This window comes from Teleopsis dalmanni, chromosome 2 (genome assembly GCF_002237135.1).
Source record: "Teleopsis dalmanni isolate 2A chromosome 2, ASM223713v2, whole genome shotgun sequence".
NCBI classification, from domain to species: Eukaryota; Metazoa; Arthropoda; class Insecta; order Diptera; family Diopsidae; genus Teleopsis; species Teleopsis dalmanni.
In genome coordinates, this window is record NC_051847.1 from 123,677,657 (window position 1) to 123,691,677 (window position 14,021).

The window sequence follows — 14,021 nt, forward strand, 5'->3', positions numbered from 1 at the left end:
ATACATACATACATACATATGTACATACATATATTGAAGAACTGTACATAATTATTATCAAAAAAATTGATTAAGAGTCCGAAAATCAATTTATGAAGCAAATTGAAATTTCGAAAATCAAAAAAAAAAATTGATGTGAATAAATTTATCGAAGTCGAGAGTATTTTCGAAATTCTGAAACTCATTTCGGAAACTGTGGCTCAAACGCTGAAAAACGGTAGAAAGTTCAGAAGAAAAGTTTTTGAAAAAGAATAAAATTGCGCCGTACTTTTTATGCGGACAACCTACGTACGGTATGTGTAGAGTCTAAATCTATATCTATATGTATATACAGATATACATATGTATATATTTATTTCATGTGAATTGAAACATCTACGAATATAGGTGAAGGGGATAAATGCGAGCACAACGACGAAAACAACCGTCCATAATCATAAAAGAAGGTTTTTTATTTGTTTATTTTTTTTTTTTTTTGTGTTTTGTTGTTTTTTACTCTGTGATTTTATACTTCAGAATTTTTTATATTTGAGTTATTTTCCAATCTTCGCAATATGAGGTTTTGAATTTGTATGTATGCGCAAGTTCATATGAGTTGTTCGTATGAAATTCTTTTCTCTGCCGCTTTTCATTCTGTTCAATTTTCGAAATTAAAAAAATTCTGGGAACACGAACAGTATTGAAATTGCCGCTGAGACGTTCAGTTGGCAGTGGCGGCGGCGGCGGTTTATCCATTTGTGTTAGCTCTCGTTGATTCGTGTGTTGTTCGTTGAAAGTTTGTGCTGTGGTTGGTGCCTTTCAACCGGCATGGAACGGGGAAGTTTTTGAGGCTTTTGTGTGTGAGTTTTTAACATTTTTTCAAATGGATTTTTTGCTTTTCGTTTTAATTTAATTGAAAGCAAACATACTTTTTTCAATATCGTTGTCTCACTACGATTAACTTTAGAAACATCAAGCATAAATGAAGTGAAGACGACGATGTTTATTTTTTAATAAAATTGGTAAAAAAGTGATTTTATTTCACTCTTCCGCACTGACCGACCCCTGATGTCGGTTACTTAATATTTTTTTTAATTTGATTTGAAGAAAAAAATTGTGACGCATAAGTTATAAAATTTTCATACACATTTTTCGACACTTCGTTAGCCGCGGGTTTACGGGTTTTAAGCGCGCACCCATACGAGCTCGTGAGGCCCCGTCTTAAAAACAATTCGAAATACGTAAATGGCTTGTAGTTGGCAGCAATTAGTGAATAAGCCTATAGTCTATAGCTTAGTTTAGATATAAATTCAACAACTGAATTTAAAATTGTGCGCATTAAAATTATAAAATCTGTAGGCGTAAAGAGTAGCTATAAATGAAGGTGATAAAAATAATAAAAAGGCAAATGATAACTATCAGAACATTGTAATCTACCTTATTTTTCTTATAAGTCATTCATTATACTCGTACACAAACGTCATTAAGAAAACTATCTTACTTTTGCATTTACAGAGGTATATAAAGAATTCCTGTGTGCAAGATTGCAGTTTTCAAGGCGATGTGTTTTATCGATCATTTTTGAAATAATCGGCTATTCTAAACAATTGGTTCTACTATGCTATATGTGCCGATATAGCTTGATTCTCCAGATATCACAAGCCTTAAAATTGAATGATGTGTATAATTGTTACTAAACCCCGTATGTGTGACTAATAGGTGCGATTATAATATCTGAAGCGCCACATTTTGACAACGGATTACCATCAAATCGGCTATTCTAAGCAACTTTTTCCACTATACTATATGTCAAAACAATTTATTTCGAGATATTGACTTATGAAGCTACATTTTTACATATAAAAGTCCAAAAAAAACTAAACTCTTGATATAAATCAGTATATTTGGAACTAGGACGCAACTCACAGAGGCAGTTCTAATTAAAACGTAAATGGATGTTGTCAACTTTGAAAAGATAATGACCAAGAAGTCTCAACTTTTATAAAAATTTTGTTTATCGAACAGCGTTGCATTCAGAACAAAAAACAAAAATAAAATATTAATTCTTTACTGAACTATAAAGTTCTTTGTTTGATAATATTCAACTGTAGATTTAAAAGTATAAAATTATACAATATTATTTATTATACTGATATTGTATAATAATACTTAAAATTTAGTATTTACTGTATGTATATATAGATATTAACAAGTTTTTCATCTCAAAGCACGACTTATGTTGTTCTGATGTAGTCCCTTTTATGAAGGGTGACCGCGGCAAATAGTCGCCAAGTGCCTTGGTTTCTCCGTGGTTTATCGATAGATCATTTTCACATTTCGATAAATTTGTAAATATGATTGTTAGTGGTTACAAAATTGCATTTTTGATCAACTGTGGGAAAACGCTGCATACATCTTATTAATAATTTTTTTTCATATGCAAAAAGATTTTAAATTATCGACACGCCTATATGAGAATATTTACTATATAGGCTACCTAGCGTATCTATATGCGATAATCTTTCAGTACAAGTTCATAACATTTTTTCAATTATGCATATCCGAAGGGTTAACTCATTTCAGCATTTTCATAGCAATTAAAAAATTGTAAATTCTTAAGAAACTAACCTGCTATTTATTACTTATGTGTTATTCTAACAAAATTCATTGACATTACTGAAACTTAAGCCATGTATTCTTAATTCTGCTGAGCTTAGACAGTTTTTGCTCAAACCTACATGTTTAGCTCCTCTGCAAGCTATATATTAACAAAAAGTTACAACATTAACTTTAGTAGTACAAAGAAAATACTTTTTATATGTTTTGGATATCCCAACCATTCTTCAAAAAACAAATATCTTTATAAATTTGCAAAAAAATATTTTCACATCTCCAATATCTTGAACAGAAAATGAGAAATTTATTTACTAACTCTTTCCTAGCAAAGTAATATTACTGTTCATATCGTCATTTGATGTAACATTTATTTGAGCGACACTTTATTGTAAATATAACGCCAACTCGAGTGGTGGACTACTTTCGATTGTAGTAGACTTGTGGAAAACTACAGGAGTCTATGTTTTGCTACGGGTATAATTTCCATGATAATAATATAACCATGACAATATAGTAGCAGCTACTGCAATCTATTCCATTTGTTTCCACACAGCTAAAAAAATGAGATAAGTATCTGGATAACGTCGCTTCTTAGTTCCAATCTCATATAATATTTACGGCTTATTATGTCAGCACTTATGTTAGTTTATTGCTATATATCTAGGAAATATTATTTTTTTGACCAAAATATCTGAAGTTTCAATGTAATGTATATTGTATTAACATTCTTATCTGATATAACAAATCCCTGCTTTCAACTCCGATCATATACTGTTATCATTATTAATTTTATAATATTCTTTCGTGATATTTAAACATCATAATTATATGTCTTATATAACTGTATGACATTTTATAAATCAAAATCCTTTGGAGAAAAATATATTCTGTACATACAGAAATTATCAAGACAATTGATCACTATATATATTTTATTTTCGTATCTAAATATTTCTAACTACCATATTACATACATCTTGTATTTAACATTAAAAAGATCTGTTTTTCAAAATTAACTAAATCAAGGTTTGAAAAGTAATATATTACAACATCACAGCTGTTTCTATTAGTATGAAATATCTATCATTAGTTTACTTTAGAAATATTTCTTACATATAATTATTTGGAAAAAAAATCAGAAGTTAAACTCCGACAAATGACGCACCCGCCGTATTTGACTTGTTCTAACTTATAGTTTTGTCAATATTTTATTATTGGTTATCATCAAATTCACCTGCTATATTAGAACGAAAGCACAAATCACAGATATATTTTACTGAATTAAATGTTATAGTATTGTTGTCAGACATCAGTATCATTTTTTTTTTGTGGGAACAATATATTTATGCATATTTTTAATTTCTTTTATTGTGTATAGCTTCTTTCCTATAATAATTCTAAATGTGAGACTTTATTTCAGCTTCCAATCCCGTTTCAAAATCAGAATATCAGCAAATTTCTTTATTTCATGCTGTCTGCGTGCACTCTTTCGGATCCAGCAAAGCCTCTATTGAACTTTCTCTGGAACTTGTGTCTCTTATTAAAATTTTTACTTATTTCGATCACTAATCTTTTTATAATCTAATTTAATCTTTTCACTATTATTTTTTATAACCTATTTAAAAACAAAAAATTTTAATATGTTTAATAAATAATGTAATTACTATTTACAGTTCCGAAAAACACTCGTCTTCAAATGTTGATGTCAAATCAGCCATATAACAGTTCAAACTTCTATGTAAACTCAAACATCAATATGCAACATCACATTAATAATTTATTAAGCACTGCAGCTAATGGGCAGCGAGATGTCGACGCGTTACTATCACCAATAAAGAAGCCCCAATCTCGTGCTGACCTAAAACCAGAACGTAATCTCTGGAGAACTGATGAAATACTGCGTATGCTAATCATTATGCAAAACATTAATGCAGTCGAACTATTAAATCATAAAAATTTAAAAAGTGAAACTGTTTTTCGCAATATTGAACAACAGATGCACGAATGCGGATATCGCAAAAAATCATATTCACAAATCTGGACAAAATGGAAGTTCTTAAAATCTACCTACACAACTTCGAAACGTAATAATACCATACCAAAAATGATAGCTATGGAAATTTATGAACAACTGCATCAAATGTTGGATAATGTTTGCAATGAAAGCAGTAATTCGAACGCCTCGAACGATGGTGATAGTTCTAATGGTGCACATTTGACAGTATCAGGTTTGGAAAGTACATGCCCCGAGAATGATACAAATTGTAAAAAACCTAAAAGAAAGCTAGAAGAAAATTGTTCGGAAGAGGAAAATGGTCTAGATATGGCGCATCCAATATTCGGTTTTCGATTGGGTTTAGTTAAGTCCGAACCAGTAGATAATGGTAAGTCATATCTATATAGTAATGTTATAACTAATAATAAATTTTTTTATTTCAGGATATGAGACTAATACAAACAATTCAAGCACTGAAACCGATATGAATAACCAGAATAATACCGCAATGGATACAACGTCATTACCACCTAGTACAGATTTTTCAGTCAGCATAAAAAAAGAAATCGTTGAACCACAAAGTCCACCGCCATTAGTTATGTCCAATGCACCTCCTGAATTATATATCAACAAACAAATACAAATCACGCCAATACAAAAACTGATACTATCACCGAATACTGTGCGCCCGTTGACACCTAGTGAAATTAAAAAAAATGCACCATTGCCTCCACTACGCATTGCACCATTTGCAAAATCAACAAATGCAAACGCTTTAAGACCCAGAGAGCGTTCACCACCACCATTAACCATAAAGGCAATACCACAGCAAAAATTGAATAGTGGCATCAGTAAAAAAAATATACATAACTCTCTGCCACCGAGACTATTACAAAAACCAGTACATGTTAGTCCAACTCCTGTGCGTCTTACCAAAGCCAATGAATTGCAAGCAAACGCATTTCGTCTGAAACCACATATTAAAGACAGTGAGATACCTGACTTTGGCGCCACAACACCAACCATACCACAACAACAATTTTTTTCCATTTATCAAGATGAACCATCGACAAGCCAACAAGCTATGCTGAATGCTAAACAAACTAAAAGTCGGAAGAGACGCTTAGAAATACCTCCTCCACCAGCACCATGCAAAAAAATAATAATTACACCTGCGTCCTCAAAGAATACCGAGAACAAAAATATTGTTTATAATACAGCCCAAAGGATGAAACTCAAAGATTTATTCGAAGAAGAGAAACAGACATCCAGTGCACAAGAACAAAAAGACTTATTTGAGAATGAATTAATCGAACTGAACAACTCACTTCTGCAAGTACAACGAGAAGTCTTATCCGAATTCTTCAAACAGCAAATGGAGATAGCACGCAGTGAACACGAATTTCAACTTAAACAGGATCAAATGATTATGGAAACGTTTCAAGCACAGTCGAACTACCTAATGGAAGCCGCTAAAAAACTTATCGACGTAGACTTAAAAACATTTCTTCAAACGGGAAAATCCACAAAAAATAAAGTTGAAAATAATCAGCAGATTAATGGAGAGGTATATGAAAATAAGCCACAACGAAAAAAGAAAGAAAACCATTTGGAAGAGCAAAAAGAAATGCCACAATCCAAAATTTCGCAGGAGCTACAAGACGAGCAGCAATCTAACAAATTTATACGAGTGCGATTGCAGCAAGAACCACTTCCACCCAATGTGATGGTGGATGATACTGTAGATTATGAAGACAGTGATTATCTCAACGAAACCCAATGTCAAGAGAGTAACACTAATAATTGCACGGAAAAGAGTTCAGAAACAAATGAAAATAGTGATAGTGAGTACGAAGATGAAAGCACTGGCTCAAGTAATAGCGATTATAACGATGACGATGATAATGGAAATGATAGTGATGGTGAATATAATGAGAGCAATACGACTGAACCAATGTAATTGGTAAACAGTGCATATGTGAATGACATAGTTAAACGCAAAAGGCATATAAATATTTAAAAGAAAACGATAGTATTTACAGAGATCTAAGAGACGTATTCTACTTTGCATATTAGTAGTAAGAACATTCCAGTTTACCTATTTATACAGCTTTACCGCTTAAGTATTTATCATTCCTGCTCAATTACCTTGAGATGTCGGTACTGTTAATCTTTTTTGTTAATTGTTTCCTTAATTTTATACTACAAAAGAGACACTTTAAAGACTTGATAATAATTAAGAGTTCCATTTCTAGTATTTATGATTTATAATTAAAATATGTATATGATATATAGTAGTACTATTTATTTCTGTTTATTAAATTTACTTTACGAATAAAATTGTAAAAAGAAATAGAATAACTCTAAATTCAGATGTTTTTTTGTTACAAAAAAATTTTAAAAGATGGGTTTCGAAAAGTAGTGAGCTACGATAACAAAAATCTTTTTATATTATTTTAATTAATTGAATTTTTGACTGACCATACTGCTGTTTTGACTGATCATACTGATCAGTAATCTTAAAATTACAAACCACTTATAGGAGAATTATAGGAGGTGCATCTTATATTTAATTATTCGTAAATAATTTTTTTAGGATAGCAAGATCCAAGAATTTTTGTTGTTGCAAAATCTCTCTATCAAATACAATATTTTCTATTTAGTAAAATAGTCACTACCGTTATAACTGACGTTTAAATTACAATTTAAGAAAATTTTAAATTTTTTATCAATAAGTTAACAGGCTTAAGTGCTCATAAATAAAAAATACTATATATATATTTATATATATTACCATATAAATATTTATTTATTTAATTGGCAAACATTGTATACTTAACATCACATTATGTACTACAGGTAATATTTTCTTGTTTCTTTAGAACGCAGAATTTTATCCCTTGCATCTCAAAAGAGATCCAACTCTAACTAAATTTGTATAACTGAAAGCAACAGCGCACCGAGTTTCGTAGGTGACCGCCAATTATCAGTACAGAATATCAAGTACTATAATTGATATTCGCAAAACACATAAATATCTCCTGCACAGAGTTTGAACTGAAGCCCAAGGAAAAACAAGTTCCATAACTAATCTATAATAAATGTAACGATCTCCAGAAAGTTTTTGGATTGTTTTCAATTCAAAATTCAATCGTTCATATTTTTATTTAATAGTGCACTAGAACAGTATGTTTAAAAATTTTATTGCCGTTCCAAAGTAGCTAGTGCAAGTGCCTCTTATCTACTCTGTTTTTTCCCAGTTCGACTCAACACTTTTGGAGCCCATTTCTTTAGGATCTTGATCAATTACAAGACCTCCAAATAGACAGTATTCTAAGCTTCGCCAAAGGTTCTAGGTGGTTTTAAAACCTGAGTTTCCTCTGTATACGGTAACACAATGGGCCAATAGGCCTAAATGGATCCCCTAGAGATCGTCGATATAACCTAACCTAAAGCAGTCAATAGAATATACACACTTCTAAAAAGAATTTTGGAATTATATCTCCTCAAGAGAGTACATACTCGGTGATTGTTGCGAAGAACGTAAGTTTAGATATAATGGGAACTATTGGAATATTAATATTTCCTACTAATCTGTACTTATTGTCATCCCACTAACTCTATCCCGTCTTCATTTTTAATTCCAATAAAGACGAATTTTGTTCTATACAAATTTTCAAGATTCGGTGTTGTCTATGTAGGAAATTTGTTTCCTGTTTGGGGAAAGTGCATTCTATAAGTCGAATTTTTGTTTTAAGTATAAATGCATTTTGCTGTTAAGGGAAGTCCCTTTTTCCAAACCAAATGTTTAGTTTTATTTCTTATGTTGCTTCTTTGTGGAAATTGCAACCGCTGGCAGCGTGGTGTAAAGTAAATAAAATAACTTCCAATGCTACTCTTAACGATTATATTGATTATATCAAGCTTTCCTACAGATGACGATCTTATTGAGCACTATAGCTCTAAATTACTGGATCCAATTCTAAACGCAATGGAAAGTGATGATGAGGGTTCGGTGGATGTGATTATTCATCAGCCTTCCAAGAATGAAATAGACTACTCATTCATAATTCTGAATTTATATTTGCAAACGCAAGATACTATAAGGGTTTGAATAAAGTGGAATCTCTTTTTACTGAAAATAAGAAAAAATTAAAGTCCCAAACCTTAATTTCGGAATATTTTACTTCACTGTAACTTCTATGCTTTATTTGATTGCGATGTGATTCTAAAAAAATTTTCTAACTCGAAGTCTCCATAAGTCGAACCTTTTCTTTGCAAAATTGGACTTCGACTTATGGAAATTTGAGTGTATATTTAAAATGAGTACTACGCGAAATAATAAACAACTAACTAAAATTTATGGAAATATAATAAAAATAAGGCGATAGAGTTTATACATTTCCAATCGGTAAATATTATCTTAAAATTGAATGAAGCTATTAGTCTAGACCTTGGGCATTTCTCGAAATTTATCGATGTTAAAAATTAAACTCCAATCTTACAATCATTTTGTTAGGTTTTTATTTAGTTAACTTAATATTACATAAATATACTACAATACCTATTAAATTTTTTGTTTTTATAAATTTAGTTTTACTTTAGTAAATTTTTTAATTTTTTTTTTTTAAATTTTATTTTTATCTTATAGCGATTTACTGCAACATTACAGGTGCATATGCAAAAAAAAATATTTTTATATATAGATCAACAATTGTTTTTTCATTTAATTATTTACAAAATTTCAGGTTTTTAAAATATATATTTAAAATGTACATAAGTTTTTTTTTCATTAAACAAGAATCTTTGATACTTTTTGCAGTTTGCAATCAATTTTCAGTTGATAATTATATTATTTAAAATTGAATATTATTACATATAACATTGCATTTACAATTTTTTACAAGAATTTAAAAAATGGTATATATATATATATACTCAAGCAAATATCTTTCTTTTAATATGCAAATTTTTAAGTGATCAACCAATTATCTTTAAATATATGTAGTTTCTTTCAAAAAAAATTTTATATGCTATAAAAAAATATATTTCCACACACCACGCTACTGCTAGACTCCTAATATTTTAATAATTTATTTCTTTCACGACAAAAACAATTCCAGCCTTAATGTATTCATACTACCTACTACTGTATGCCGCAGCAGGTCCTCTAAATAAACAAATAAATCAATTCTTTCTCACTTCAGATATAAATTTTTTTCTTTTAACATACTTAAACTCATCATCATCAGATATCAGAAAGTATATATCATTTATGCAATATAAATACCGTGGAATTAAGCAGTGTTCTTGTGCCAACCTACATGCCTGGAGAGCTTCATTTACTATGTAAGCACTTATATAGTTGATATGTCTTTGATTATGAGCTCTCCAACAAAATTTCAAAACCTATATTCTTCAAACAAATTATTGAAAATTACTTTTGGAAGACTTAATATGAAAGTTTATTACATTGAATAAATACATTAAAAACATTTATTCCTCAATTTTAGTAATAGTTCTATAAAATTATAAGAACCAAGCAGGTACTTAAAAGTCTGAAAATATAATAAACTTAATAACAAATATTTTAACAATAAAATATTACGATTTCGAACTAAATTTATAATTAAATGAAATCAGTTTTAAACTACCTCATTCCGGACCACCTTGAATTCTTTGTGATCTTAGTTTATTGTAGAAAGCAAGATCCATCTCTTCTCTTATCGACACTACTTATACATACTCTACATATATGGTATTCTACATATGTATAAAGCAATTCAAAATTATTTTTCTTATTTTTCTTATTATTTTATGCATTTTTTATAAATGGTTATAAGCTCATCTTATAGTGTAAATTTAAAAAGTGTTAGTAATAGCCATTAAATCTAAAAAAACCTCCAAATTCTGTTGAATACATCTATGCAGCATTTACAAACTAAGCTTAGTCTGATTTAATAGTGAACATATACATATATTTTATGAGTTCCGTTTCAATCTATTATATATGGACTTATATCGTTTATCTTTTTAAACTACACAGCAAATATTTTCTTTGTGCTATTTTTTTTTTTATTTACAATGATTTCTGTATTTAAAACTATAAAAAACTTATACAATAAAAACCTATCGTAAGCAATATTGTATAGCAATATTATTTAAATAAAATAAGTTATAAGTTTTTTAAATTTTAATATGCTTTTTTTTGAAAACTGACTTCCAGATCGTTCTAAATTTATGAGGTTTTTCAAGTGCATATAATTAAACGAGAATTTTAGACCATGTGTCCAAAGCATCAGTTGATAATCCCAGTACATCTGAACCTAACCACAATCAAATTTAACAAAGACATTACATATTATTTTTGCACACCATATGTCTTAATTGAAGAAATTATGAAGAATAGTCAGTTGCTATTTTTAACAGCGATAAGAAAGAGTCTATCTATACCTTGATTCAGGTGGTAAATATTCAGTGCCCTTAGAGAAAATTCCTTTCTCCAACTAACAAGTTACATATAAAGTAAGTGTTAATATTCGCAGCAACAGGTGATCTTTAAACCTAACAAATTAAATGAATAAATCTTTGCCGAGCACAAAGATACGAATATATAAATTTCATTTTGTAAAGTCCATACAAAATTTTCAGGCTATATACGAAAAGTGTAAGATCAGCTGATAAGAAAAGAATTAGCTCCTTTCGAATGCTAGTCTAAAGGACAGATATGACTTAGTAAAGGAGTATTTCGATTCTAATATAGTTGAATAAATAGTGATCAGCAGTTTAATAATAACATATAAAGTTATTGATTTGTATATAAGAGTATAGAAAAACAATAATAAATATTAGCTTTTAACTTTACCACTATACCCTGCACACAAATGTATTAAAACTCAATTATTTACTATTAGCATCTTTAGCTAAATATTTAATTATGGTTCTAATTTTATAGCTTACATCCGAAAGTCAATGCGAACATATTATTAAAAATGCATATATATTTTAAGTATTTATTTGGAATTGTGTATCAAATGTTAAATTCAGAATTGTGTATCAAGCAGTGTTAAAATCAAACAGTGTTATTAATGTGTCGACATAATCTGTAAGAATTTACAAAAAGTTCCAACTCAATGTTAATATGATTAGCTGGAAAACAGAGAGAGACACTAGTTCGTACGTTAATAGGCAGACTTACGAACAGCGTTAAAACAATGCATCGCGTCTGGGTTTGCTGATCAACATTATGTTTTAAAATATTTCAGACACATTTTTCACTGTTTTTATAAACTTAAAATATCCTCTTTACCCTAGTCGAATAGAATAACAAAGTGTGTACATTTCTTGAAATAAATTTTCTAGGAGAATATCTTTTTAGGAAGTAGTATCATTTTTAAGGTAGCAATAAACATTGTTATGTTAAGCTCTATAGACATTAAGCGAATATTTTGCTAGTGAGTTGGGTACTGTGCTCTTTTTACAATGAAAAAACAATAAAACAATATTTAATAATTTTTACTCTAAGTAACGTTGTCAACTTGATGAGCACTACTAGTCTTTTTGACACAATAAAATTTACATTCAAAATAGCTTGTTATTATTGTTGTAGCCCGTGATCTATAGAGCAAGAAACATGAAGTGAATTTTAAGACATATATATAAATAGGATAGCTGTTAGAAAAGGTAGACAAAGATGATATATAGCGAAAGAAATATGAACGGAATTGTAAACAGCGTTAGTACAAGTAGGTGGAGAAGACAAAGAAGGGTAGTATGGGACAAGTATGGGATACTACTTGAAATATAAATGCATAAAATATCTAATTAATAATAAATAAATAATTAATTTAATTAATAAATAACAATTAATTAATAATGCTATACAATTGCTTTATATTTAAACTATCTACTCATATTTTTGCTGATATATTTAAATTATATTAAAACAAATCATATACATACATTTTAAATAAACTTTAACTAATGAAACACAAAAACATATACATTTCTATTTTAGTGTATACAATTATGAGAACCATATTTTTATAAATATTAACAAAAAGATTTTAGAGCGCATTTTTGCAAAATTTTGCAACATTTCAGTATTAACTTTACAATTACATTTTTGTAAATATTAAAACTAAACTATAATTATTATTATTAAAAATTTACAAATTAATTTAAATACTTTTTACATATATTAGTTTCTCATTTAATTCAAAAGCAATACTAAAAAATTACATTATCTAATAAACTATTAATTTGTTTAATAAAAACAATGCGCTGCTGATTTTCTTAAGCAAAAAATATGATTTACGTTTTGTTTTTATTGTATTTACTTCATTTCATTTTTCATTCTAATATTTTACATTAATACTATTTGAATATATATTTATAAGTTAGTTCATCACACATAATTTTTTCCAGAGAAAAAATATAATTTATAGATACTTTTTTTTATTTTAATTCTTTTTCTATGCTAACAAAGTTATTAATTTAAATTAATTACACCAAAGCTACGCACTGCGTTAGAGCTTGACATAATTTTCACTGCTCCATATTTTGCTCTAATCTGGACGATAAATCGGTGTTTTTGGTATAAATTCAATTAAGACAACATATTCCATCATTGAGTTGGAGTCACATTGTTGTTTATGCAGTCGCCAATGTAAACCGAGCTTATGGTAGAGGTGACTATTCTCCCATTCTAATAATTTGTCAAGAGTTATTTGAGTCTGAAAATAATTATATAATATTATTCCAACTTTATGTCCATTATAATCTATTCTTCAACTAGTTTTTTGGTATGGGTGAATTAAAAAAATAAGAAAATTAATATCGAAATATCATATATCAGAATATTGTTCGAAATAACATAGTTGTGACTTCAAGAGTAACCAAATCGATGTCGTAAAGTTACATGTATAAGATTACCAATCACAACTTATTTCCTATTTCTCCCAGGTGTATTTTAGTTTTTCTAAGAAAAATATTTCAAATATGTTGTCCTCTATGCCAATGAGGCATGGTGATCTACCTACAAGACCAACCAACTTGTTATAAGCAGTTTATAATGGTTACACTAGTAAGATCCAACAACATTCCACAATCCTGTGTTTATCATTAATAGCATATGATTGTCTGATGAAAACTATTCAACTCTAAACCAATCTACCAAAAAGCTAGTCTCCCTTGCAAATTCTATTTTATACTCACCCGTTTACTTAAGCAAATCACAGGCCAAAGTGAACAACCCAAGGTGCAGCAACAACAAACGCAACCACAAAACAACCATTTTACATTTACGGGTAAGGTTTTCTTCAAAATGCTATTGATACGTCCTAGAGTTGCCTTGAACTCTTCCGGCGCAACACGCGACATTAAACCAGATGGAAATTCTGTATTAAACCGATTACTAAGACCAAACCTG

The 14,021-nt window shown here is 29.2% G+C and overlaps 3 protein-coding genes across 3 annotated transcripts in view; 2 read left to right on the forward strand and 1 right to left on the reverse strand.

Moving 5' to 3' along the window:
* The window catches only part of LOC119675627 (conserved oligomeric Golgi complex subunit 1-like), a 3,154-nt gene extending 1,585 nt beyond the window's left edge, over positions 1 to 1,569 (forward strand). The window contains exon 4 of the mRNA XM_038086832.1: positions 1,495 to 1,569. Within this exon, the coding sequence (XP_037942760.1) occupies positions 1,495 to 1,569 (75 nt within the window). The remainder of the gene's footprint in view (positions 1 to 1,494) is intronic.
* LOC119681328 lies at positions 653 to 6,860 on the forward strand. The gene is made up of 3 exons (XM_038094487.1): positions 653 to 839; positions 4,269 to 4,979; positions 5,035 to 6,860. Exons 2-3 carry the CDS (start codon positions 4,292 to 4,294, stop codon positions 6,549 to 6,551), a joined length of 2,205 nt encoding a protein of 734 aa, XP_037950415.1. The 5' UTR covers positions 653 to 839; positions 4,269 to 4,291; the 3' UTR covers positions 6,552 to 6,860.
* A 6,176-nt stretch (positions 6,861 to 13,036) lies between these two features.
* On the reverse strand, positions 13,037 to 14,021 carry LOC119682344 (cysteine-rich hydrophobic domain-containing protein 2-like). Its single transcript, XM_038095759.1, has 2 exons — positions 13,808 to 14,021; positions 13,037 to 13,326 (listed from the first exon to the last, which is right to left on the reverse strand). Exons 1-2 carry the CDS (start codon positions 13,970 to 13,972, stop codon positions 13,159 to 13,161), a joined length of 333 nt encoding a protein of 110 aa, XP_037951687.1. The 5' UTR covers positions 13,973 to 14,021; the 3' UTR covers positions 13,037 to 13,158.

Bases quoted from the DNA above. Each gene is read 5' to 3' on its own strand.
- LOC119682344 (XM_038095759.1), bottom strand. From the start codon at position 13,972: ATGTCGCGTGTTGCGCCGGAAGAGTTCAAGGCAACTCTAGGACGTATC. The intron at 13,327-13,807 runs GTGAGTATAAAA...AATTATTTTCAG, and splicing joins TGATTTGCTTAAGTAAACGG to ACTCAAATAACTCTTGACAA.
- LOC119681328 (XM_038094487.1), top strand. From the start codon at position 4,292: ATGTTGATGTCAAATCAGCCATATAACAGTTCAAACTTCTATGTAAAC. The intron at 4,980-5,034 runs GTAAGTCATATC...TTTTTATTTCAG, and splicing joins GTCCGAACCAGTAGATAATG to GATATGAGACTAATACAAAC.